The 27911-nt window shown below is 40.7% G+C and overlaps 1 protein-coding gene across 1 annotated transcript; it reads left to right on the top strand.

Moving 5' to 3' along the window:
• SPTSSB (serine palmitoyltransferase small subunit B) lies at positions 1–27911 on the top strand (the record flags this gene model as incomplete). The annotated part of the gene is made up of 3 exons (XM_084876050.1): positions 1–198; positions 11795–11884; positions 27649–27911. Exon 3 carries the CDS (start codon positions 27681–27683, stop codon positions 27909–27911), a length of 231 nt encoding a protein of 76 aa, XP_084732176.1. The 5' UTR covers positions 1–198; positions 11795–11884; positions 27649–27680.

Raw genomic sequence — 27911 nt, 5'->3', positions numbered from 1 at the left:
TTTTCCTTTTGTCAATAATTAATCGGCCTGGCAGAATCGGAGTTTTGGCAATCGCGCAGGCGGCGGGGCCGAACACCCAACTTTGGGAAGCTGTGAGGCGCCGGGCGCAGGGGGAAGCTGGCAGCAGCGTCTGGAGAGGCGCCAGCCCCTTGGTGCTCCGCTGAGCCTAAGCCGCAGAGGGGTACACCCACCCAGGAGGTAAGCATCTTCTGAAATACCTGCTTGAAACATCATTTTAATAAGATACAGTGTCTGCCTTTCTAGGGAAAAAGCAACGCCGAGCTTTAATGCAATGTATCAGTTTGTGACGGTACCGCATTGAACATTTTAAGAATTCAAAGGGTGGTTTTTTTTTCCCCTTTGCCTTGAACTACATGAGAAACTCTGATATTGCACTCCACAGACACCAAACTTTATTGCCGAAGCTTCCCAGGCCAAGAGAAAATTACTTTGTAAATGACTTTCATTAACTTATCTCTGTGCAGTTTGGTGTGAACTATTCAGGGAGATATCATTGGGAGGTGCTTGGTTTCATTCTTAGATAGTCCTCTTGATCTACTTTCACACTCTTATACAACACTTTTTGCCCATAAGCTATTTCAGACAATAACACCAAGAGGGGTGAATTTCCAAGAAATACATTCAAGGTTTTCTCATCATTATTAAGGAGTGTGTATTTTCCTCAAAAAGTGCTTAACTGACCAGTGATAAGTAACCCGGACTTCTAAACCCAAAAAGAAAGGTATAGTTAACGTTGCCATGGGGTTGTGGGAATGGAGAGAGAAGGTTTTAGATATGGGGAGAGATTCTAATTCAGAGATCTATTCCAACTTAAGTGAAATTCACCTGGTTGGCAATTAACATGAGCTCAGCCCCTGATCAAATCAAGAATCTGAAGAATGGTTAAAGGTAAGTATTTGCCCTAAAACCACAAATAAATGCATCAGGAAAGTTGGGAAAGTTGTTTTTCTAAAAGACTTTGTGGCGCGATGATTCTTTGAATGAAACAAAAATTAAGAACCATACGGTCTGTTTTGTTTGTGAATTTTTTAAGAGTATTGTATAAGCCAGTGAGGTATTAGTAACTTCATTTTCACATTCAGAATTAATGGTAATCCTATGCTTTTTAAAATAGGCATCATTTTGAACGCTGTTTCAGTAGTTCTGATGGCTTTGCACATAAATTACTAGAGTAACAACAAACCTTTATATGAAATACAGTCACCTTCATTATGTAAATATTTCTATACAACTATTTAATAACAATAAATGAAGAACAGTTTGTCAAACCAAATGCATAGGCAGTCTAGAATAGGCCTGGATTTGAAGGTCAATAGGCCCTCAATTTCTATCAGGTTTGTAAAAACTTCTGTTACAAATACTTTTGTAAAAACTGTCCCTCCAAATTCTGCATCTACCATGGCAGCATAAATGATTTTATCACCAAATATTCAAGATGCAAAATCTTCATTGAAAATTATTCAAATGGGACTCAACCTTCAGAATGTTGGAATGAAGAGCTCCATAAACCCACTCTTTAGCAACACAACAACGACTGGTGAAAATTATAGGCAAACAGCAATTTAGGTCTCTAGAAACTGTTCTGAGAAAATGCAGCAAATACAGAAAAATTATTCAACACAAACTACTAAGTTTCCATAAGAATAGTAAGCGTTCCTGGTTATTTGAGCCAGAGCCAGTTTGGCTCAGTGGATAGAGCGTTGGCCTGTGGACTGAAGGGTCCCGGGGTTCGATTCCGGTCAAGGGTATGTATCTTGGCAGCTGGTCGATGTCTCTCTCTCATCGATGTTTCTAACTCTCTATCCCTCTCCCTTCCTCTCTGTAAAAAAATCAATAAAATATATTTTTTTAAAAAGAAGTTCCTGGTATTTGAGCCACAAGCTACTTCCCTGCTCCCCCGCCTCTCCCAGGCAGGTATGATAGTACTTCAGGTAGGTGCAGCCAAGAACAAGGGCTCCTTCTCAACCTCAGTCCCAGTCTAGAGCTATAGCATATTTCTGAGTGAAGCAAGCCACCAGCATCTAATCCCCCCAGCCTTATGTTGCAGAAGCTCTAATCTAGTCAAGATTAGGTGAGAGGTCTGAGGCTGTCTTCCTCCAACCATTCCTCAATTCTTAAGGCAAAGGAAAAAAAAAATTCAACAATGAAAAGACCAATAATCCTTAAAATGGGCAATTTTTTTATTTTTAATATATTTTTATTGATTTCAAAGAGGAAGGGATGATAAAATCATCAATGATGAGAGAGAATCGTTGATCAGCTGCCTGCTGCACACCCATGACTGGGGATCAAGCCTGCAACCAGAGCATGTGCCTGGGAATTGAACCATGTCCTCCTGGTTCATAGGTCAATGCTTAACCATTGCGCCACACCTGTCAGGCACGAGATTTTAGACAATTCTCTAGAAACAGAATTTCTTCAAAGAAGATGTACAGAAGTCCAATCAACACATGAAAATGTGCCTACTATCATTACTTTTAGGGAAATAAAGATGAAAACCACAGAATATCACTTCACAAATGACTATCATAAAAAAAAAAAAAAAAAAAAAAAGCTTGTTAGAGAGGAAATAGAGAAATTGAAGCCATTATATATATGGCTGGTAACAATATGAAATGTTGAATAGTCTGGCAGTTCTGAAAAGGTTGAATATAACCATATAACCCAGCCATTTCCCTCTTAGATATACATCTAAGAGAATTGAAAACCTATGTCCATGTAAGAACTTGTACACAAATGTTTACAGCAGCATTATTCATAATAGTCAACAAGTGAAAGCACCCAAGTGTTGACTGATGAGTGAATAGATAAAAAGAGATATGGAATGGAACAATGGAGTATTATTCAGCAGTACAAAGGAATGGACATTGAAAAGATTATGCTAAGGGAAAGAAGACCACATATTGTGTGATGTCCACAATGGGCAATCCCACAAAGACAGAAAGCAAATTCATGTTTGCCTATGGCTGGAAGGGAGGGTGGACTTGGGAAGCACGGGGAGTGACTACTAAAAAACGCAAGGTGTCTTTCTGGAGTGATGAAAATGCTCTAACATGGACTGGTGATGGTTGCCTAACTGATTATATTAAAAACCATTGAACTGTATATGTTAAATGTGTGAATTGTATGGTATGTGAATCATATCTCAATACAGTTTTTATAAGTTATCCAAGATATTAAAAAGCAACAGATGGTTTAGAACTTGAAGTTCATGAATCCCCATTTACCACCATACCAATATTTTACATGAGGCTTTTCCCCAAGGGCCACATGAAATAAAAAAATGGGCACAGGTGTTACACAGCTATGTGATTTGCCTATGTTTACACACCTGCCAAAGCTTTCTTCTGTTTAGAAACAAATCAGATGTCATTCATGCATTCCTATGGAGAATTTGCATGCAATGCCCTATCTTTTTGGGCCCACCCACTCATATTAATCCAAGTCCAGCGAGGTCAGCTGTTCCTCCTGCTTCTAGAGAAGTCTACGGGTAGTGCTTTATCAGTTCTTCGGGACACACTGAATGGGAGAGGGAGGTTATCTGACCCTCAGATTATACTCAATTGCCCCGGAAGTAGGAGTCTTGGGGAAAGGGAAGAGCTGTGGCAGCCACTGTGGTCCTCAGAGTACGCTGCCATGTCATTGCTGGGAAGCATGTCCTGTGATCATAATGATGTCAAGTACAAGAGAAACTCTCACAAAATTGCTATACGCCTCTTTTCATCTTTTATGTTTTGAGTCCCAGTAAACTGCCTGATCCTGTACCAAGAATTCTGGAATTGGGTGATAATGCTTTGTCCAGAAGTGGGAATATAAAATTAGTGATCAGCCGGTTTGGCTCAGTGGATAGAGCGTCAGCCTGTGGACTGAAGGGTCCCGGGTTCGATTCCGGTCAAGGGCATGTACCTTGGTTGCGGGCACATCCCCAGTGGGGGGTGTGCAAGAGGCAGCTGGTCGATGTTTCTCTCTCATCGACGTTTCTAACTCTCTGTCCCTCTCATTTCCTCTCTGTGTAAAATCAATAAAATATATATTTAAAAAATAAATAAATAAATAAAATTAATTAATTAATTAATTAATAAAATTAGTGATCAGATTTCATGGGGAGGGGAGGGGTCAGCAAGCACCTGAATTTGTTATGAGTACACAGAGCCAAACCACACCTTTTATTTTAGGGATTCATGTAAGTCTACCTGCATCCGAAACCTCCAGATTTTCCATTCCCTCTAGCACAGGCTTATCCTCCCACGCCTATGGTTAGAAGCGCATACCATGCTGAGGAAAATGGGTTGTGTGTGGTTTGTGAACATCAACTGCTTTGTGAATGCCCACCTGTTGTCTATAAATTAAATACATGTAGAAAAACTTGATTATAGTTATTACTTATTAACATTGATCAGGATTAATTAATTTATTAATTTGATCAGGATTAACAATTCATATATTCAACAGATATTTATTTTGCATCTACCCAGTACCAGGACAATTCTAGGCCCTGCATGAATAAACAAAATAAGCAAAAATTCCTGTCCTTGAGGGAGCTTACATTTTACAGGGGATGTCAGACATTTAAATAGTAATAAGTGAGGTAGATAGCACATGAGAAGGAGATGAGGCTCTGGAGAAAAATTAAACAGGGAAGGAGGTACAATATTCAACTGTGGCATCAGACTAGCAAGGAAAATTTTAAATAATACAAAGCCCGACTGTTTGGCTCAACTGGTTGAACATACTAGTAACCCCATGCGCCTAGAGGTGGCAGGTTCAACTCCAGGTCAGGGGCACATGCCCAGGTTGTGGGCTCAATCCCCAGCAGGGGGCGTGCAGGAGGCAGGTGATGAATGGTTCTCATTGATGTTCCTATCTCTCTCTCCCTCTCCCTTCCTCTCTCTGAAATCAGTAAAAATATGCTTTTAAAAATAATGTAAAGATCATGTACAAACCTGGCCACTGTGACGCTGGGATAGGCCATAGGATTACCAACTCCAAGTTAATTTCTCCCCTTAGGAGTTTTGGCTAGCCCTTCCCCTCAGCATTATTTTGCTACCTTGGCTTTACTGCTATTTCCCTAAGAAAATACCACATTAGCCACAACACGTTCCAAGCTGATACAAGGAAGACATAAATGTAATACCTGCTCTACAACTGAGAATTACAACCTAAATAAAACACCACCTTGTGATAACAGAATTTCTCATTGACGGAAGCCATCAGCTTGGGCTTTCAGTCTCCTGTTGGCTTTTGTCTTCCCCTCTGCCCTGGAGTCTTGCAGTCTGCCAGGGGATTGGGTGGTAAATAATTGAGAACCACTTTCCCAAAATTAACACCATTTGAAAAGTGAAAAGGAAGGGAAGAGGTTGGGGGGAAGAAAAATTCCCCAAGCCATCCTGGAGAGGTGAAGAGAGAATAAATCTTTCCTAACTGCAGAAGAGAGCATAGAATCCCACGGGAGAGCTGGGGAAAAGGGGCAAAAGCCACCAGCGTCTCCCCTCTCCCAGACTGTCCCGGAATCTCTAGTCAGAGCATCTTTTTTAAAAGACACTTGAGGCCCTCCCTGGGTTGGCTCAGTGGATAGAGTGTCAGCCTAGGACTGAAGGGTTCTGGGTTTGATTCCCATCAAGGGCACGTACCTCATTTGCAGGCTCAATCCGTGCGGGAGACAGCCAATAGATATGTCTTTCTCACATTGATGTTTCTCTCTGTCTCTCACCCTCCACTCTCTCTAAAAATCAATGAAAAAAATGTTCTCTGATGAGGATTAACAAAAATGAAAAAGATACTTGAGGATACACTGTTCTAGTAGAATATATTGGGTGTGGTAGCTTTCCCAGAATAGAGCTTTTAGAAAAATGGCTTAAAAGGGAACCACCGACTTGATTCTTTAAGTCAAAAGGGACATTTATTTCAGGCTTAGACAAGAAGCATTTGAAAATGTCTAGAGTCATTAAAAATGAGTTAGAAGACTCCCTGGAAGAGTGGAGTTTTTGTGGAGCATTAGAATTTCCATTTATTCAGCACATTGTAATGGAGCAGGCACTGTGTCCCAGGCCCTGGGTGAGCGACACAGAGGAGGGCCTTGCCTCAAAGACCTTTCTTTCTGGAGGTTACATCCTTCGCCTTTGGCTGCAAAATAGATGAAGCACAGCGTGTTGAGGACAGGACTCTTGGACCTGCCTGGCTTCCAGACAGGGTTAGAGCCTCCAGGGCCCCGCACTGCACTTCCCAGGCATGATAAGTGCTTAGCACACAGTGCGCAGATGCTTGCATAGCTGTCCCTCCTCCTCTCTGGAAAGTGGCCCAAGAAAAGTGACCATGTCAGACTTATTCATGGCTTATGTTCCTAGTACATGCTTGCTGAGTGTTTTATTGGATGGGTGGATGGATGGATAGATGGGTGGGAGATTTGCCGGGTTATAATCAGAGCTCTTTGCATCGAGATGCAGTCTGGCAGAGTAGTTAAGCGTGTGTGCTCTAACTGAACCATTTTGGCTCAGTGGATAGAGCATCGGCTTGCGAACTGAAAGGTCCTGGGTTCGATTCCCGTCAAGGGCATGTACACATCCCCAGTAGGGGGTGTGCAAAAGGCAGCTGATCGATGATTTTCTCTCATTGATATATTCTAACTCTCTATCCCTCTCTCTTCCTCTTTGTAAAAAATCAATTAAAAAAAAAAAAAAAGAGTGTGTGCTCTACATTAGCTGGCTCAGTTTTTTCAATTTCTCAATGCCTCAGTTTCCTCATGTGTAAAATGAGTATAGAAATAGTGCCTTCGTTATAGAGTTGTTAAGGGTAAATAGTGCCTTCGTTATAAAGTTGTTAAGGGTTGCATAAGGTAATACATATGAAGTGGTTAGCAAGGTTCTGAGAGTTATTCAATAAATAGCTGCTATTATTACCAATGTGGAATGACAGTGGGGTGGCAGTTTGCTATTCAACTCTTGCACCCCTGCCCTTTCAGCTCTAGTATAAGGTCAAAGGATGTCAATGAGGAATTTGAAGCTACAGTTATCACTTTTGAGTTCAAGATCTTGGAAAAGACTAAAAAGAAAAGTTGGAAATTAATGTAAGTAGGATATTGAACAATAAAATTTTAAAAAGTTCAAGAGGCATGTCTAGTGCAACATTTCTCAGGCAATGCAATGGCTCTCCAGCTCTCACAACCACACCCTCCACAGATATCAGAGTACCAGTTCATCTCTGTTCTGGAACACACTTGGTATGCTTCATAGAATGTCATCCTATATAATAAAAGCCTAATATGCTAAGTGTCTGGTCGTCTGGTCAGCTGTTTAACCAATCAAAGCCTAATATGCTAATGATATGCTAAGGTCACTCAACTGCTTGCTATGACATGCACTGACCACCAGGGGGAAGATGCTCAATGCAGGAGCTGCCCCCTGGTGGTCAGTGCACTCCTACAGAGAGAAAGCTGCTCATCCAGAAGCTGGGATCAAGACTGGTGAGCGAAGCAGCAGTGGCGTGAGCCTCTCCCACCTCTGCATTAGCATTAAGGATGTCTGACTGACATCCCTTGAGGGCTCCAGGACTGCCAGAGGGTGCAGGTCAGGCTGAGGGGAACCCCCCAAATGCAGGAATTTCATGCACTTGGCCTCTAGTTCCCAATAGGCATCAGAAAAAGTTCACTAATGCAGAAGAAAAAGTTCACTGATTCATTTGCAGTAGAATCTTATCTAAACCTAAGAGTGTTATATTATCTTTGTTTCTCTTGAAAATCCAATAATCCTCTTTTTGTGTAAGACCTTGAGTCACAGTTACCATGCTACTTCCTCGTATGCAGTTACCTACTACCTTCTAAATGCTTCCTTCTATTTCTGTTAGAGGGAATTCATTTGACCTCTTCCCCAACCATGAGGGAAGTATCATGTTTTGTATCTTCTAGTCATTCATTATAAAGTAATGTTTAAGTAAATTATCTTATTGCCATCTCATTGATAGAAAAAAATAGGCATAAAAAGAATATGTAACTGACCCTAATACTTCACTTACCAACTCTCTTCATTCCTTGAGGCCACAGATACTTTATCTACTCCACAGGGACAGCTTGGCCCTTACATTTTTAATAGGATGTTTCATTGCCTTACGCTTTAAACAAAGAAAAGAATCAATCATGTTGGCCTAGTTCTGGTTTTGATGGGCAGGAAAGTCAGTTTATAATAAAGGACAAAAATGTTGTTCCAGGGGAAACAAACACTGATGTGGACACAAAACAGGCGCTATGGTACCCCATGACCTTTGGGGTGAATTCTTTCCTCCAGACCCATGGTCGACAAACTGCAGCTCGTGAGCCACATGTGGCTCTTAGGCCCCTTGAGTGTGGCTCTTCCACAAAATACCATGGCCTGGGCGAGTCTATTTTGAAGAAATGGCGTTAGAAGAAGTTTAAGTTTAAAAAATGTGGCTCTCAAAAGAAATTTCAATCGTTGTCCTGTTGATATTTGGCTCTGATGACTAATGAGTTTGCCGACCACTGTCCCAAACCAATGGGAGTCACCATATTACCCTTATATCAAACGTCTCTAAAGGTTCAATAGAGTCGCCTAAAAGGAATCTCTTAAAAGGAGAGGAAATTAAATTCAGGTAGTGAGGAATAGAGTGAAGTAATAAAATGTAGTCTCTATGGTTAAGCTGCTGAATTGTTAAAATCAAGTAGGCTGAGCCTTAAAAACGGATTCTATTCTTGCTTTAACTAGGCTGGGAACTTAAACCTTTGAACCTTCCAGTTGTGCCTGGAATATACACATATAAATCCTATAAGATAACCTCCTAACAGCCCTGAGGGATTTAGGGGGGAAAAATGTTGAGTTGAACAGACCGCCTAGCATCCAGCCTTCAGACCATCTGGCACCTATCATCTAGACTGGCACCCAACTGGACACCTGGTATTTGGCTGTTAACTGTCCTGGACCAATACACAGGCCAATAATGCAAGACTGATTATTCTCAAGGATGTGACTTTTACAATAAGAACTCTTTAACTTTTCTTTTTCTTCAGAAAAGCTCTAGGTTTCCAGTTTGCAAACTCTTAAGAACCGGAATAAATCTTTATCATTTTTTTAATATATTTTATTGATTTTGCAGAGGAAGGGAGAGAGATAGAGAATTAGAAACATCGATGAGAGAGTCATCGATCAGCTGCCTCTTGCACACCCCCTACTGGGGATATGCCCGCAACCAAGGTACATGCCCTTGACTGGAATCGAACCCAGGACCCTTCAGTCCCCAAGCTGACGCTCTGTCCATTGAGCCAAACTGGTCTCGGCATTTATCATTTTTTTCTATTAAAGCTTCCTGATTCATGTATGCTCAATTGATATTAGAAAAATGAGAGGAACACAATAATAATGTGATAAAAGCCACCCTCAGAAGATGTTGCCCATTATCTGTATAAACAGTTTCCCTAATGGAATTCTCACTACTTGAACCAAGCAACCTCTTCCCCTTGAGGTAGCTCATATTGAATAAAGGTTTTCCTAAGAATCATCTCTGAAAACAATAAAGCTATTCAAACCTTTCCCTGACAGCTATAATATCACTTAAAACGTCTTAGATCTGTTAAGACCTCCCTAACATGCTCCTCCCCCTAACCTTTTCTCAACATTTCCTGTTGGAAATCTCCCAGACACTCTCCATCTAGCTTCCTAGGGTGTCTGGAGTGACAGTTTTTAACAGCTGGAAGAAGGATGTTCATCAAAGCTGAGAGCTGTAGCCCTCTTTTTCTCAGTCGTGACACAGTACTTCTATAAATACATACATAAGAATATTGGTACCATGGTCTGAATATGTACCCCTAAAATTCATATTATATTGAATTCTAACTCCCAAAGGGGATGGGAAGTGCTTAGGTCATGAGGAGGGAGTCTTCATAAGTAGGATTAATGTTCTTATGAAAGATGCTCCAGAACCCAGCAGGTGTGACTCAGATGGTCAAGTGTCTTCCCATGCCTTCAAGTGACCGATTTGATTCCCAGTTAGGGAACATTGCCTGGGTTGCAGGCTCAGTCCTCAGTAGGGGGCATGCCAGAGGCAGCCGATGGATGTTTCTCTCTCTCCCTTCTTCTCTCTGAAATCAATAAAAAAAACTACTTTTTTAAAAAGAGAGAGAGAGGCTCCAGAAGCATCCCTTGCCCCTTCCACCATGTGAAGGCCCAGCTATAAACCAGGAAGAGGCCTTCACCGGAATGCAACCATGCCGGCAACTTGGTCTAGTCTCCAGAAATGTGAGAAATTTCTGTGGTTTATAAGCTACCCAACCTGTAGAATTTTGCTATAACAACCCAAATGGACTAAGACAATTGGATCACTTATTTGCCAACCATCTCACAACACTATTGGCTCATAAGGAGCTTGAAGTCAAGTAAAAGTTCTTAGTCTTTTTTACTTAAACTGCTCACAGGCCACATTTCCCCCCCATATTACCCTTGGGCAATTGACTTTGTGAACTAATGAATACGACTTTATAATTCCCAATGGACACAAAATACTGTGGGGTGAGGGCATGTATGGGGTGGGGGGGAAGGAGGGGGGAGCAATGGTAAGATATGTACACATATAATACCTTAATTTAAAAAAATAGGAATAAAAAGACTTTATATTTCCCTCAAGTTTTACCCTCAGTCATTCTCTTATCTGCTCAGTCTTTTAATCCCACCCCATAACTTGGGTTCACCTGCAAATTTGACCACCCATACTTTCTATGACTTAGTTCATGTAGACACAAATGCTACAATGGTCAGAACAAAATACATAGCCCACTGGCTCACCACTAAAGACCCACTCACCATCTTTGTGATGCTTTACCAATCAAAAAACACTTTTTAAAATTATTTCATTTAATTCTTACAATGCTCCTATGAATAAGATACTATCATCATTTTACACGTGAGGACAGACATTCAGAAAAGACTACCTGAGTTGCCTGATATGATACAGCTAATAAACAACAAAATAAGTAACAAGCCTTGCCCGGCTGGAGTGGCTCAATTGGTTGAGCATTGTCCTGTGCACAGAAAGGTTGCTGGTTCAATTCTCAGTCAGGGCACACACCTGGGTTTTGGATTCAATCCCTAGCCAGGGCATGTACGGAAGGCAAGGGATCAATGTTCCTCTCTCATGTTGATGTGTTTCTCTCTCTCTCTCTCTCTCTCTCTCTCTCTCTCTCTCTCTCTCTCTCTCTCTCTCTCTTTCATTTCTCTCCATTCCTTTCTATAAGCATGTCCTCAGGTGAGGATCAAAGAAAAAAAAAATTAGGGTTTCTGTTTCCAGTGTTTTTCCAAAGTCAGATTTTTAAATACAATGATTAAATAAATATGCAAATATGCAATCTCCGTTTCCTTCCTCCCCACCCAAGGGTATCAACAGAGACTCATTAAAATCGAGAAACATTTTCCAGAAACCCAGAAGGTAAAATAGACTAAAAGCAGGCTGCTTTGATAGAAGCAAGGTAGGAGGCAGCCTCATCTCTCTATCCTCCCGGGACATCCCCTCAAACTTGCCCTGGATGGTAATGTGTATGTACATTGGGAAGTACATTGAGTACATTGGGAGTCACTACCCAAGTGCATGTCCTCAAACTGTAACCTTTTCCAAAAGCAATTTTTAAAATAAGGCTGGGTTGCCATCCCTTATTTTTATAACACATTCTAAAATTTTGTGGGAGAAAACCCATCTAAGTGGTTTAATAACCTTTTACAAGGTATAGAATCATTTTAAAATTTGAAGGCATCTTGGGTTTATTCAAATGTTTATTCTACAGATGAAGAAACAGCAGCCCCGAGAGAAGTAACCCTGAATTATTCCGTGGAGGAGCAAGAACAAGAATCCAAGCCTGGACCCTCCTAGGCAGGTAAATTCTTCTGATCAGATCATGGAGTCTCTCTCCCTTTTAGAAATCTGACCCTTTGATTACAGAACAACACTTAACAAGACGAAGTTTCCGGTTCCCACTCAAGTGGTTAACAAGTACGTTTTCTATGCTCGGTATTATAATGGCATTGAAGATGACACAAAGGAGTAAAATGTGGCAACTACCGTGTTTCCCCGAAAATAAGACATCCTCCGAAAATAAGACCTAGCACATAGAAAGATAATACATCCCTGAAAATAAGACCTAGCGCATCTTTGGGAGCAAAAAATAATATAAGTCACTGTCTTATTTTCGGGGAAACAGGGTAGTTTTAGTAGTCAGGCCTTGAAACACTGGTTCTTAGTATACAGGCATTACATGGGCTCCTTTGCAGTATACGCAGAAAAACTTTACGCTAAATTTGCAAACATTCCAAGCAGTTCATACATGTGCCCCATGCCACCCCCCAACTTTTGGCATCCAGTTAAGAACCTCTGGCCAATCCCAGGACAAGTGCCAGTGCCGGGCTTGCATAGCACCAGCTACTATCTTGTTTCTGGGTCTGTTGGTTAGAAGCTGCTTCTGTTTCGGCATCCTTCATCTTTTATTTAAATGGAGCAGCATCTTATTTTGGAAGAGCTTTGATGCAAGAGAGGAGTAATGTTTTAATAAGTTATTAGTTAACCAGATGGGGCAAATTAATAGATAAATATAAGATGAAAACTTTTTTTTTTAATGTTAACAATAAAAGTGGGGATGGTCAGTGTTCATCATAGGAATTTATTTTCTTTGTTTCTTTTATTTTTATAAAAGAAAGAAAATGAAATAGAATTTTTTTTAAACCTAGATTACCACTATCTGCCTATTCACTTTTATTAAGCCAATAGCCAATGGGGAAGGGGGGAAGAGTAGGGGTAGTGGGAAAAAAGAAATAGGTGTATCTTCTGAATTATTGTTTCTTAATCCTTCCCTTTTGCTAGAAAAGATTTATGGTTCTGAAACGGTTCACAACAATTTCTTCATTTAAAATAGTTTGCCCAGCGGGGCATGCGTGGCTCAGTGGTTGAACATCGACCTATGAACCAGGATGTCATGGTTCAATTCCTGGTCAGGGTACATACCCAGGTTGGGGGCTTGATTCCCAGTTTGGGGCGTGCAGGAGGCAGCTGATCAATGATTCACTCTCATAATTGCTGTTTCTCTTTCTCCACCTCCCTTCCTCTCTGAAATCAATAAAAATAAAATAAATAACCAGAAGCTCTGATATTACTTTAAAGTTATTGATAATAAGGCTTGATTTTTTACTAATTCAAAAAGTATCTGATGGACACTCAGCATTTGGACAGCACTGCTATGGGAGGCAGTCTGGTGTGATGGACAAATTTTGGAGCGAGAGAATCCAGGACTGAATTCCAGTATTACTTCCTCCTTAGCTTTGATAATACATGAGGTACAAAACATTAATGAGCCCCAGTTTCCTAATCTTTGAAATGAGGTCATATATATTTTAACTCCTTTATGACAGTTATGAATAAACATTTTGAAGAGTAATCTCTCTAAAAAAGACTTGTAATTTAATAACTGATAAAGTTCATATGTTGTGTCTTAGAAATGATCTCATTCTCTTTTACTCTTTGCCTGGTATTAATAGCCTTAGCAATAGTGCATTAACATAATTTATGAAGCAATCATAACAGTTAACATTCATTTAGCCCTTCCTATGTATTATCCTAAATACTTTACACTTTTTAATCTTCCCGGAAATCATATGAAGTTCTATTATCATTCCTATTTTCCAGTCGAGGACATTGAGTCCAAGCTGTTGAGTAGCTCAGCCAGGGTCAAACCCAGACAGAATCCAGGGCCAGAGCTTGCTAACGACTCTCCAAGTTGACTTTTGCCAGGATTCTCACCCAGCTCCTCATGTGTTCACCATGGGGCACATGAAGTAAAGGGGCTCACAGGTGGAAACTGAACTTTTGCCTATGAACATGCAATAGACTATAGAGATATCAAATTATAATGTTGTATTTCTGAATTATATAATTTACTAGAGACTCAGTGCACAAAATTTGTGCACAGGGTGGGGGAGTGTCTCTCAGCCCAGCCTGCACCCTCTCGCAATCTGGAATCCCTCTCACAATCCAGGACTGCTGGCTCCCAATTGCTCATCTGCCTGCCTTCCTGATTTCCCCTAACCACTTCTGCCTGCCAGCCTGATCACCCCCTAACCACTCCCCTGCCAGCCTGATTGATGCCTAACTGCTTCCCTGCCAGCCTGTTTGCCCCTAACTGCCCTCCCCTGCTGGCCTGATCACCCACAACTGCTCTCCCTTGAGGGCCGAGTCCCTCCCAACTGCCCTCCCCTGCTGGTCATTTTGTGGTGGCCATCTTGTGTCCACATGGGAGCAGGATCTTTGACCAAATGGAGGAAGCCATCTCGTGTATTGAAGTGATGATCAATCTGTATATTATTCTTTTATTAGATAGGATAGAGGCCTGGTGCATGGGTGGGGGCCAGCTGGTTTGCCCTGAAGGGTGTCCCAGATCAGGGTGGGGGTTCCCTTGGGGCATGGGGAGGCCTGGGCAAAGGGCCTGTGGTGGTTTTCAGGTGGGCCACACTCCCTGGCAACCCAAGCAGAGGTCCTGGTATCTTGGATTTATTTATCTTCTACAATTGAAACTTTGTAGTCTGGAGAGGAGCCAAGCTTCCTGTTAGCTCTATGGTGGCAGCCATTTCTGTTGGGATTTATGTGTCTTCTATAATTGAAACTTTGTAGCCTTAAGTGGAGGCCTGGGCCTGGCAGGGTGTGTGGAAAGCTTGGCTTCCTCCATCGCTGGGGAAACCCAAGCCTCCATCTTGCTCGATCCATGCTGTAGCCATCTTGGTTGGGATTAATTTGCATACCCACTCCTGATTGGCAGTTGGGTGTGGCTTTTGGGTGTAGTGGAGGTTTGATTGATTTGCATATTGCTCTTTTATTAAATAGGATTAACCAATGTTATCTCAATAAGTATAATTAATTTTTAAAATGGGGATCATGTAAGTTTAGCACCTCACCAGTGCATGCTACAGTGGTACTTAATAAATGCTGTTTCTATTCCCTGAAGACTTCTACATGATAAGATTCATGTATCTTTGGGGGGGGCCACCATTCAACCTACAAATAATATCTTTATCCAAATATCATTTATAAATATATTTTTATTGATTTCAGAGAGGTAGAGAGAGAGACATAAATATCAATGATGAGAATCATTCATTGGCTGCCTCCTGCACACACCCCTTACTGGGGACAGAGCCCACAGCCCAGGCATATGCGCTGACCAGGAATTGAACCATGACCTTCTGGTTCATAAGTCTACACTCAGCCACTGAGCCATACTAGCTGGACTTAATCCAAATATCTTTATGTTTTAGGATATTCCCTCTGGCATCCTTGACAAACAAACCCATTCATTTAAAGAGGGAAAAGAACATTTCATCTCATCCAGTTTAGGCCTGTAGTTTTATCAGTTATAAAATTTGTTGGTTGAAATATTTCTCCTAATATGCCCAGTTGTCATGAGCCTTCTCCATGTTTACTTGAGAATGAAAAAAATTTTTCAGGAAACAAACCATTGTTACCCATTTAAAAGAACAAGTTGGAGTTCAGCACTTCTCCCCTTTTTACTACAAGCATACCCATCGCCATCCACTTAGAAGGCAAAGTGAAGGAAACCAACAGTAAATAGTGTGTCCTCATTGTTCTTCTCAGGAGAATGAAAAATCCACTTGGCTAATTAATTGTCAGCAAACTTTTTTCTTTTAGTACAGTTTATCATTTATTTATGTAGCTCACTTCTAAGTACAAGATTACAAAGGGTAATTAGGGTACGTGATGTAATTGCCTAAAAGCAAGTTTTGACATTACTCTATAAACTCCTGCCTTTCCCTTCTCTTCTCCTCCCTCCCCCATTCCACCCCATGACTTTAATAACTCCCTGACCTGGAATGCTAACCAACCCAGTATGGAAATACCACTTGATCTGGGGGTTTTCAGAGAGAACACGTCAACAATGCAGACTCTCACAGAAAGCCTAGCTCTTCGCTCATTCTCCTAAGAACAGTAATAACTGAGATACAGAAATAGATCAGCTGAGGGCTGTGAACAAGTAACAGGCTACATTACTATTGTCACAAAAATCACACCTATGAAAGATCAGAGTTGCTAGTCACAAAAATAGGAACACCACTGAACTCATCCCTAGAAGCTTTCCAGATTGTAGAATAAGAAATAAAGAATATGCCAAAAGAGCTCCAGCCAGTTTGGTTCAGTGGATAGAGCATAAGCCCATGGGCTGAAGGGTCTTGTGTTCGATTCTGGTCAAGTGTATGTATTTGGTTACAGGCTCCATCCCAGCTCTGGTCGGGACACATGCAAGAGGCAACCAATGGATGTGTCCTTCTCACATCAATGTTTCTCTCTCTGTGTCTCTCCCCCTCCTGTCCACTCTCTCAAAAAGATGACAAAGAAAACAGAAAATTATATAAGAAACTTCTATTGGAAAAGTTTTGGTTGACCAACTGCCTATGCAACCAGATTTCCTTTGATAGAACGCTGGGAACAGGGCTCAGTGGGTATGCTTTTGACAAGTTGGGGCTGCAGTAAGTCCCCTTCCTGGCCCTCAGTTTGTTCCATGAACAAAAGTCTGCTTTTGAAGACCATCAAATATAGCTGATAGAGATGACATAAAAGCTTAATTTTTAATGGTCTGATGTCTAGCTCCTATGAAAATCAAGTCCTTAGAACCACACAATAAGCAAGGAGTTCCTTTCCCAAATCCTGGGTTTGAAGGCCAAGAGCTGGTGATGAAAGGCAGAGCTGCTATGATATGCATGGAACACAGTTCTCAGGAAAGGGGTTTGTCGTGACAGAAAAAGTAGTTTCAGCTGAACAATTTAGCCATTTTTCCCACTCTTACTCCCTTTTATGTGCAGTGAATATTGGGGTCTTATAAGCCCCTGCTAGGGTCTTTCCGCATTTAGGGTTTAGGAATTTGGAGAAGGGGCTGTGTGTAAATGAATAAACTAGACATAAAATATAAATTTGGGAGGCATGGAGGAGCCAGGGGAGGCTCCATTTTCTAGTGAAGTGGGCTCTCCCAATGTCTAGACCCATGGCTTTTCATTCCCACATTTTTCCCTTTAGCAAAGCAGACATACATATCGAAGGTTAGGTTTGGTAAACAATAAAGGACCATCAGGTTAGGGGAAATGCCTTCGGCTATTCCAGCTACAAGTAACAATATGCAGATTTTCAGCCCTGCTGAGAGTCCATTCAACCTTTTGAGGACTTCTCGAATTTATTATGACCTCCAGCAGCCCCTTATTTCACATTCATATATATATATCAGATAAGCACATCATAGAATTTATCATTTCTACAAGTACTGTAGGAAATTAAGCTACTAAAGTTCACTGATGCCAAAAACAAAACTAAACATGTCAACCTCTCAGAAGGTCTTTTGGTACTTTGGCAGCTCTCAATTTTCACAAAAAGAAGGAACCCCAATTGGTAACTCACAATTATTATTTGGAGACCTTTGGGGCTGTTTATTCAGTTTTGGATGCTACATTTATGAAATTTTGCCAGACCAGTAACACCCCATTACAAGTTAAGAATCTCAATGAATTTTTTAAAATATTATTCAAACTATTTCTAAGTATATTTTTCAATTTCAGTCCTTCATCATTTTTAGAGTTATTCATTGATATTTAATTTTTTTAATCCTGGAAAAACACATATAAAATAACAGTTTATTATTCCTACCCGTTTTGAAATGTGCAGTTCAGGAGTGTTAAGTATATTCACATTGTTGTGCAACCACAATGTTTTCATCTTGCAAAACTGAAACTCCATTCCATTAAGCAGCAACTCCCAATCCTGTTTCCTCCAGCCTCTGGTAACAGCCATCCCACTTCATCTAGAGTTCGACTACTCTAGATGTCTCATGTAAGTGAAGTCATACATTATTTACCTGCTTTGTGACTGACTGACTGACTTCACTTAGCATAATGTCCTCAAGGTTCTTCCATGTCGTAACATGTGTCAAGATTTCCTTACTTTTTAAGGATGAATACTATTTCGTTGTATGCATCTACTCCGCTTTGCTCCTCCATCCATCTGCTGATGGTGCTTGGATTGCTTCCACTTTTTGGCTACTGTGAACAATGCTGCTTGAGCATGTGTGTACATTTAATGACTTTTTAAAAATGATTTGTAATGACTTTAAGGCCATGGTTGGTGCTGCAGTTCGGTTTACTTTTCCCTTCTGAAAACAGTGAGGTAGTCCTTAGGAAAATATCTTCTGAGGAAAAGGCCACCCAGAAGCTATAATCTTTCCTCTTTCCTTATTGGATAACAGGGTTTCTTTTTCTTTTTTCAACAGGTATTAAGAGATTCATTCTAAGAAATGACATTATAGTTAAACGCTTGGCCCAGAAGCCCTACTTTCCCCTCCAATATTGGCAGAAATAAACAGGGGTAGCTGCCGTTTCTATATGAGTCAATGAAAAGTCACTAGGAACAGAACAAGATATATCAACCCCCCTCCCCCAATTACAAATTTCTTTTCCTGTTCATAACATCTACACAACACTAATGTACTCGATCTTCTTTTTGATAGCCACACAACACTGAGATTGATCTAATCTGGATGTGATAGTTACTAAATTACTATGAAATATCTGTTAAAGTCAAATTCCAAATTTTCTTCCCAGACAACAGAAGTCCTTTATTCATAAATACCTCTGGAGTCTGGAGGGGAAAAAAGCCAAATAATAAGTATAGCTTTGAATACACAATTACTCAACACATGCCATGTTGCCCAATGGCCTCAAATGATAGTTGGACTAGAAATACATGTTTCCTATTGTTCCGCTTTTGTTAGTGTTCATAAAAATGAGAGGCAGCAAGGGGTTCAGATAGCTACAGAAACATTCTGCTCTTATATATAACTCTAACCAAAACTGTCCCAACAACAACTTGGATAAATGGTTGGTGAGACTTTTCTTTTTTTAGCACATTATTTCAATAATTCTCTTCTATGTAAAAGATTATAAAACGTAAGAATAACTTGTTGCCTAAAAGCAATAATATGCTTTGACTTACAACTGATTCTCTTTTCCTCTCTGAGGAGTCTATAGGATTGTCCAAATATTTCATGAATGGGTAAAGAAGGTTTGTTAACTTCCTCTACAGCTGTTAAATTTTCTTCTCTGGCTTTGCTTCATTACAACTCTTAATGGTTTTCTTATTGTACTCCGGGCTCTGAATCCATCACTTCTGGTCTGACTTCTAATATTCAACCTGGTTTCATCATGAAGAATTGCTTATCTAACAATGGCTGGAGAGTACTCTACAATGGAAAGAAAATTCCCAGGAAAATGTTAAGCAAGGATAGAACTTTCTACGGGGCACAGAAAATATTGTAGTCACCCACAGAAAACTTAGAGCAAGATATCTGGAAACTGTGAAACCAATGGACTATCATTGGGCCTGACTCTTACATAGATCTGAGGTTTTGCCATTAACCACAGGCACTGAGTCGCCCTACAAGAGCAGCTTGCAATTAGATCCCCAGAACAGTAACCATCACGTAAGATTGCACAGTACACAGCCCACACGGTGGTATGTGGAGGCCCTGACCAAAACATATTTGAAAATTTGTTCAGAGATTGCACTGCCTTTTAAAGTAGTGGTTTGTGGTAATGCAGTGGCTTTTTTTGTTTGTTTTTTTATTGTACAGGCACTTCAATTAGCAAGCATAATTAAGGGCCAAGGGTTTTTTCCCTATAAAATATACAAAGCACTCCGTTTTTTTTAAAAGTAACCATTACAGAATATGCCACAAGGACTTTTTGACTTTATAATTTAGGAAAGTGTTGCAAATAAAGTTGTACCAATTCACAAGGAACAACAATAAACACTACTATCACTATTGCTATTACTTCTGAAGAGCGCAAAACTTTTCCCTACACTCCTTACCTCATCAGTGAGACAGCCTTATCGTTATTTTACACAGGAAAGCCGTGACAGAGAGATTTGGAACTTTCCCAAAGACACAAAGTAAAGTGAATGAATCACGGAATGAGCAAAGAGAAACAGAGAAAAAAGATAAAAGAGAAGTGAAAAGTAAGGGGAAGAAAAGGAAGTAAGGAAATGAAAAAGCCGCAATAGAATGCGTGTCTCCAGATATTTCCATCCTAGGATTTTTTTATTTTTTTTTTCATTAGAACCACTTTTCTACCTACCAATCTTAAATTATTACTCACATAGAGTAAGCATTTTAATGAAATGTAACATCACTTCACAATTGTTTTCCCCCCACAGAGTTCATGAACTGAGCCATACCAGCCAGGGTAGGGTGATTTTTAATGAATAACAAAATAGTGGAAACTAATCAAATAGAACAGAACAAAAAAGAATGCATCAGCATGCACCTATTTTGAGATGTTTGTTTTATACTCCTGTACTGTACATTTCAAAATGGATAAGAATAAACTGCGATTTTTTGTATGTTACCAGAATTAAACTATTTTGGGCTATTTGTTTTAGTTATATAGTTATGTGTGTATATGTAGCCTGCATCACTAAGTACACAAAATGTACTTTTCCTCTTTATTGTGTTTTAAAATGTTTGAATGCCAATCCTTTGTGGAAAGGTATTATTTAATTCTGTTAAGAATTTTTAGAAAAAGTTTTCTAGAAGTTCCGAACATAAGCAAAGTTCACTGGAATTTGAAATAGGGATAACTCTGGACCTTTCAAACGTTTCCTTTGTTTTTTGTTTGTTTTTGTTTTTGTTTTTGTTTTTGGTTGGTTTTTGGTTTTTTTGTTTTTGCCTTTAAAAATAACTAGTATATTTTATTTTTAAGAACAGTTTTACCCCTAGCTGATTTAGCTCAGTGGATAGAGTGTCAGCCTGTGGACTGAAGGGTTCCAGGTTTGATTCTGGTCAAGCGCACATGCCTGAGTTGCAGGCTCGATCCCCAGTAGGGGGCATGCAGGAAATGGCTGATCAATGATTCTCATCATTGATGTTTCTATCTCTCTCTCCCTGTCCTTTCCTCTCTGAAATCAATAAAAATATATATTTTTTAAAAGAACAGCTTCATATTTACAAAAAAAATTTGAAGAAATAATACAGAGTTCCCAAATACTCTCCCTCCAGTTCCCCAGTAACAGCTTACATTTACATAACACTATCATTAACTAAAGCCTATACTTTACTCAGATTTCCTTAATTTTCACCAACTATCATTTTCCAGTTCCAGGATTCCATTCAGGATAACACAATACATTTAGTTGTGTTTCCTTAGGCTCCTTTGGGCCATGAGAGTTTTTCACAATTGGCTTGTTTCTGATGACCTTGAGAGTTTACAGAGCACTGGTTAGGTATTTTATAGGATGCTCCTCTATTGGAATTTTTCTCATGATTAGACTGAGGTGTGGGTTACTGGGAGATTAACGAAGCTAAGGTACCATTTCACGACATTGATACCACAGGTATACACTCTCAACAGGATTTATCACTGTGGATGTGGGCCTTGATCAGCTGGCTGAAGTAATGCTCCCAGTAGTTTTCCCCACTATAATTTTACTCTTTTAATCCCCCATCCACACTGTAGTTTTTGGAAATAAATCACTCCGCTCCTTTTTAAAAAGAGCCAATTTAATTAACGAAAGTTTGAGCTTCAGTAAGTCATGTTAAGTTCTTTCCAAAGAATGCTACTTCTGAGTGCACCATCCCTTTTTAGATACATCTTTTTCTGCAAGAGGAGGACACTTTTTTTTTTTTTTTTTTTCACTTCTCAGATTTTCAGGTTCCAAGTATGAAGCACAAAAAAAAGCTGAGTGATTGATGTGGAATTTCAAAACAAGTAGAAAGAAGTTAACCCAAATCAATTGTAGGTCTTTTTCCTTTTTTAGTTCTTTTTTTTTTTTTTAATCCATACCTGAGGATATTTTCCTATTGACTTTTAGGGAGAGTGGAAGAGAGAGGGAAAAGACAAAAACATTGATGTGAAAGAAACACATCAATTGGTTGCCTCCTGCACACACCCCAACCAGGGCCTGGGCTAGGGAGGAGCCTGCAACCAAGGGAGGTGTCCTTGACTGGAATCGAACCCAGGACCCTTTGGTCTGCAAGCTAAGACTCTATCCACTGAGCCAAACTGGCTAGGGTAATTTTAGGTCTTTCTGACTTTTCTCTTCAACTCCAGATTCTGACCTTTTTGGGAGTAAATTTAACCCCAAATATGTTGGGGTTATGTTTTGTTTTTAACATTCCTTTATAGCTAGTATTTAGAAAGATAAATCTCTTACTGGGGGGGGGGGGGAAATCCAATAATTTGGAGTACTTTCTGTAGGTGGAAGAGAGCTGTAGGATCAAGTCTTCTGAAATATTCCCAGGTAAATGCCACCCTCTCCAAACACCTGCTACTCATCTTTCATTGAGGTTGCCTAACTTTCTACCACTCCTGTTCCCATGGACAAAAACAACAACAAAAAGCGTCCTGAGCAAGCCCAGACTCTGCTTCTGTTACTTCCTCGCATGTTCTCCCTACAGTGCTCTCATTTTGTGACTCACACGTGGGCCCATGTGAACACGTGTTGTTTTTATTGCTCTATTTATTTTAACTTTCTCCTCCATTCAGGCCAGAACAAAGCCCTTCCCCTGAGTAATGTGGATCATAAGTCCAGGTCTTCTCCCTCTCATCCTGGGAAAGGAGGGGAAATTTTACCTCTTCCCCCACTGTACCCAAATCTAGGGAGAGGGAAATGTCATTGCTTGCTGCTGAAAGAGCAGTGACATTCAGCAATAAAAGACAGACTCTTACTCGCCAATCAGGTGTGAACTAACTTCTTAGTGGGCTTCCAGTCCTTGCTGTTTCCCAGTCTTAGTGTCCCCGCCCAGTCACAGGGTTCCCTTTAGGATTCAGTCTCTCCCTCTGGCTCCCAAAACTCATAGTCGTCCTCCCTTTCCTTCCCCTCCATCTGGCAAAACTCTGCTTTGGGTCTCTTATCCATGCGAAGATGAATATTACTGACAGGAACCCTAGCTTTGCCATTTCCCAGTAATATCTGCAATAAACAAGCCTCCAGATGTTCCTTCAGCTTGGAGGAGAATCTGAACTCTGTGGTTGCAGGAAAGTCATGGGAAAGGGAAGAGTAGTGTCCGGGGAAACAGAGAGGCTGGGGCTGGGGCCTTTCAGATATTCTACACACCTGATTCCACTGTCCTTGCTTAACATTGAGTCTTTGAAAGACTATGACTCTCTTACATCGATGTTTTTCTCTTTTCTCTTTCCCTCTTCTCCCTCCCTTCCACTCTCCCTAAAATTAATAGAAAAAAAATATTCTCCAGTGAGGATTAACAAACAGAACAAAAACATGCAATACCTGACTATATTAAATCTACCTCCTTTCCCGTAGATTGTCAAATGAAAAACTGACAACAGCCAGTACAACAATAACTGCCCAGTGTGGATGAATCAAAATTACTCCTTTTTTTTCCAAATTGGCAAAAAAAAATTTTGTTGTTGTGCCACAGAATTTTAGTAACTAGTTTATGTGTGCCATGAGATGGAAAAAGGTTGAAAATCGCTGACTTATAAATGTAGAACCTAAATATAGTGTATATTCTAACAATAGGTTGTAGCAGATGGTTTACCAATAATAACCAACTCTCTCACCTTTTCATAATAAGAAACAATAAATACACAATCTTTCAAATTGCTTTTCATCAACAAGAGGGAAAAGAATCAGAGAAAGGGGGAAAAAATCAATGCTTTTTTTTTTCTGACTAGATTTAATGAGAGTGAAATGAGATGTGACCATATAAAGCACTTTTTATATGTTAGAGCTGGCTACTGAAAAGGTTGGAAAACAATACAGGGAACTGTAGAAACTGGCAAGAAAAAAAAAATATTTTTTTAATCTCAATTCTTTATTTTTTTTTTTTTAAATATATTTCACTGATTTTTTACAGAGAGGAAGGGAGAGAGATAGAGAGCCAGAAACGTCGATGAGAGAGAAACATCGACCAGCTGCCTCCTGCACACCCCCCACTGGGGATGTGCCAGCAACCCAGGTACATGCCCTTGACCGGAATCGAACCCGGGACCCTTCAGTCCGCAGACCGACGCTCTACCACTGAGTCAAATCGGTTTTGGCTAATCTCAATTCTTTAAATTGCTAGCAGGATGGGACCAAGGTCTTACAAGGCGTCCACCTTCGGTGTAATAAATGTTCCTAAGGCTCAGGCGTCTGGGCACAACTTAGCTGAGGGCCTCTGTCTCGGGGTCTCTCACAGGCCTGCAGGCAAGGTGTCCATGAGGGATGTTCAAGCAAGAAATTTAATTTTAGAGGGGAAAGCAATGGCCAGCCAATTAATTTGCTCATTTTTAAAAGCTAAACTGTAGAAAAAGTAAATAGTATGTCTAAATGAGTGATTTATCTTATTTATGAAATTGAAACTATCATTAGGACTATTTTAAATGGATTTTCAGTACAAGGTTGATTCTAAATAAATAACACCCATAAGAGAGCAGAGGCATTGATTTTCCTGAGATGACTGTTATTCAAAATCATTTCAAGGTGGCTTTAGAGTACAGGGAAGACAGCATGTCCTCATCCTCTTAACAGCATTCCTGTTAAAAACCTCACTCCCTGGATAAAAAGCAAGTACAGTGGTCAGCAAACTCATTAGTCAACAAAGCCAAATATCAACAGGACAACTATTGAAATATCTTTTGAACAAGTACAGTGGTCAGCAAACTCATTAGTCAATAGAGCCAAATACTCACAGGACAACGATTGAAATGTCTTTTGAGAGCCACATTTTTTAAACTTAAACTTCTTCTAACGCCACGTCTTCAAAATAGACTCACCCAAGCCATGGTATTTTGTGGAAGAGCCACACTTAAGGGGCCAAAGAGACTCATGTGGCTCACAAGCCACAGTTTGTGGCCACTGCACTAACCCTATAGTGTTTGGCCTCACTCTAACCATTCCCTCCTCTTCCTTTTCCTCATACTCCCGGCATCCCTCACTAGATCTCTGTGTTCCATTACCTGCCCCCCTGGACCAGCTATCAAGTTCCTTCCCACCTCTAACCTTTGCATAAGCACGAACTGAGCCCTATATCTTGGCCATTCTCCCCACCTGACTACCAATTGTTCCGTTAGACACAGTCATCCCTTGGATCTTATCGCAAGCATCTCTTCCTCAGAGATAAGCTCATACTGGATCAGGTTTCCCATAGCCTTATTGCTCTGCTCTTTTCAATAATGTAATTGATAATCATAGATTTGTATATATTACTTAATATATACAACTGTCTCCCCAACTGGACCACGTTTCCTAAGCAGAGGGTCCCTCCCTGTCTGAGCACATTCTCCCACCTTCAGCCAGCACAGCCTGGAACTTGACCCCTGAAGAATGTACTCTCATGTACTGATCAGCTACCTGGCACCACCCCAGACTCTCTCTAGATAATGAAGAGGAAGCAAGTATGGGTCGCCATGAATAAGATTTTTTAAAAATTAGGTTGAGTTTGACATATACAGTTGTCTAGTGAGACAGCCTAAAAGCTCAGTGATAACCTATAATTTTCTGTGGAAAATCCCAGTTGCTTATATAATTTCGCTCACTGAAATGATCACTCCTTCTGTCGCTCATTTCCTTCCAGACCTAACAGCATGGGTCATTGCTCTTCCTCTGCAACAAGAGCTAGGAATAAAAAACAAAAATTATTGGCAGTAACTTCTCGTTGAGGTCCACCTACCAGGACAAGGCCTTTGCATCTACTTAGTTCCCACTCTGGCTTTGAGGAAAGATGGGAGGCTGACTTTTCTTTTCATAGGAAAGTAAAACAATTTCAGTTGTTTTAGCTGCTCATTTGAATTACCCTGACCATTATTACAGAGATTTACGACCTGGCAACACAAAGATTTGCCATTTTAGCCAAAACTGGTTTGGCTCAGTGGATAGAGCATTGGCCTGGGGACTGAAGGGTCCCGGGTTCGATTCCGGTCAAGGGCATGTACCTGGGTTGCGGGCACATCCCCAGTAGGGGGTGTGCAAGAGGCAGCTGATCGATGGTTCTCTCTCATCAATGTTTCTAACTCTCTATCCCTCTCCTTTCCTCTCTGTAAAAAAATCAATAAAAAAATATTAAAAAAAAAAAAAGATTTGCCATTTTAAGTGTTTTGTGGAAATTATTCTTATCAGAAAGTGTCACTTACCAAAGCCAAGCTACAGAAAGTCAATAGCAGTGAACTCTATGCTATTTAAGCTGTGACTCTCAGTGACCCATATGTTTTTTAAGTTGGTGATTTGACATTCATTCCTTCACTCATCTAACACAGCAAGTATTGACTGGTTACCATCTCTGTGCCAGGCACTAGGATCATGAGGGTCTCCCCAAAGTCTGAGACACTGGAGCAAAAACAGCTTGCCTGACTCAAAGGAGAATCAGAGGAAAAGGAGACAGCTGCAGGTCAGAAGACAGAAATGATCTTCAAAGACAGTTAACTGTCATTTGAATGGTAAATGCTGTCAAAATGGGCTCAGATGAGGTGGCACCATTAATGTCAGGAGGAAGCAAAACGGGCTCAAAACAGGTCAGCTTGTTCCCCACAGACACTGCACTGTCTACTAAGGTCTGCAAATCCTTCCCAAGGATCCTTTTCTTTCTAGAAGATTTACATGTGGTTATAGCTGTCCTATTTGAGAGGGAGGGGAAAAACACACAAAAACCACCACAACAAATGTCTACTCAAGGGTACACTTTGTGCTTCCCATTTATTTCAGAGGTCCCCAAGACCATCCACGTGCTCAGGGACTTGCTAGAATGACTAACAGGACTCAACATACATTGTGTCCACAGCTATGGTTTACACAATGAAAGACTATGCAACAGGATCAGCAAGGAAAGAGACACTGGTGAAGTCTGAAGAAATCCACTCACAGGCTGCCTATGCTCTCCATGAGTAGATACAGAGTATGCTCCCCTCTCTACCAGCAAAAGGCGATACATGTGCAATGTTTCTGCCCAGGGCAGTCTGTGAGAGACTCCACACCAAGGTTTTTATTGGAACTCATTGTGTGGCCATCCTCTGCATGGCAACGAGCCAAATGTCAGGCTCCCAGAATAAAGCAGGTGTTCACCATTAACTACAGAGTTTGCATAATCTGGGCATTGTGAATCATCTTTATCCATCAGAGAACGGAGAGGGCATTCCAAGACCCAGGGTCCCAGGTGCCAGCCGAAAGCCAAATCTGCACCAGGCCCTTCCAGAGGCAGCAGCCTCAGAGCCGCTGTGTTAACTCTTCTGCACACAATTCTTTACATCGTCTGCCGGAGCATGCTTAGAGAACAGAAAATTCGTGTTTATCTCTCTCTGCATACATGGCTAAAGAAAGGGTGGTTAGCTTCAATTTGTAGATTGTTACCGCTAGAGTTATTACTAGGAATTATCACTTTTGGACGAATATTAATTATCGATACATTAAGAACATTGTTGCTGTGTCGTGTTGATGATTATAGTGGCAATATTATTAATTTCTGTGGTGCATTGTGTATACTATCTCAATATAATATTCATATTAACCCATTGCATGATCATGAACACGTTAAAATCATGACCACCTCGGCAGATTCCGTGTCTGGCTCCCTGTCGTAGTTCTCTTCTAATCGGTTGCCTTCTCTCACAGGACGGGCTTTCTGCAGCTGGAAGGAGCCAGCCATGGATTTCAGGCGCGTGAAGGACTATTTCTCCTGGCTCTACTACCAGTACCAAATCATCAGCTGCTGTGCTGTCCTGGAGCCCTGGGAGCAGTCCATGTTCAATACGATCCTGCTCACCATTTTCGCTATGGTGGTGTACACTGCCTATGTTTTCATCCCAATCCACGTCCGCCTGGCTTGGGAGTTTTTCTCCAAAATGTGTGGCTACCACAGTACACTTTCGAGTTGA

Source organism: Pipistrellus hanaki (assembly GCF_964339955.1).
Source record: "Pipistrellus hanaki genome assembly, chromosome: 2".
NCBI classification, from domain to species: Eukaryota; Metazoa; Chordata; class Mammalia; order Chiroptera; family Vespertilionidae; genus Pipistrellus; species Pipistrellus hanaki.
Note: the sequence above shows the minus strand (reverse complement) of the source record. Positions and strands in the feature narration are given on the sequence as shown.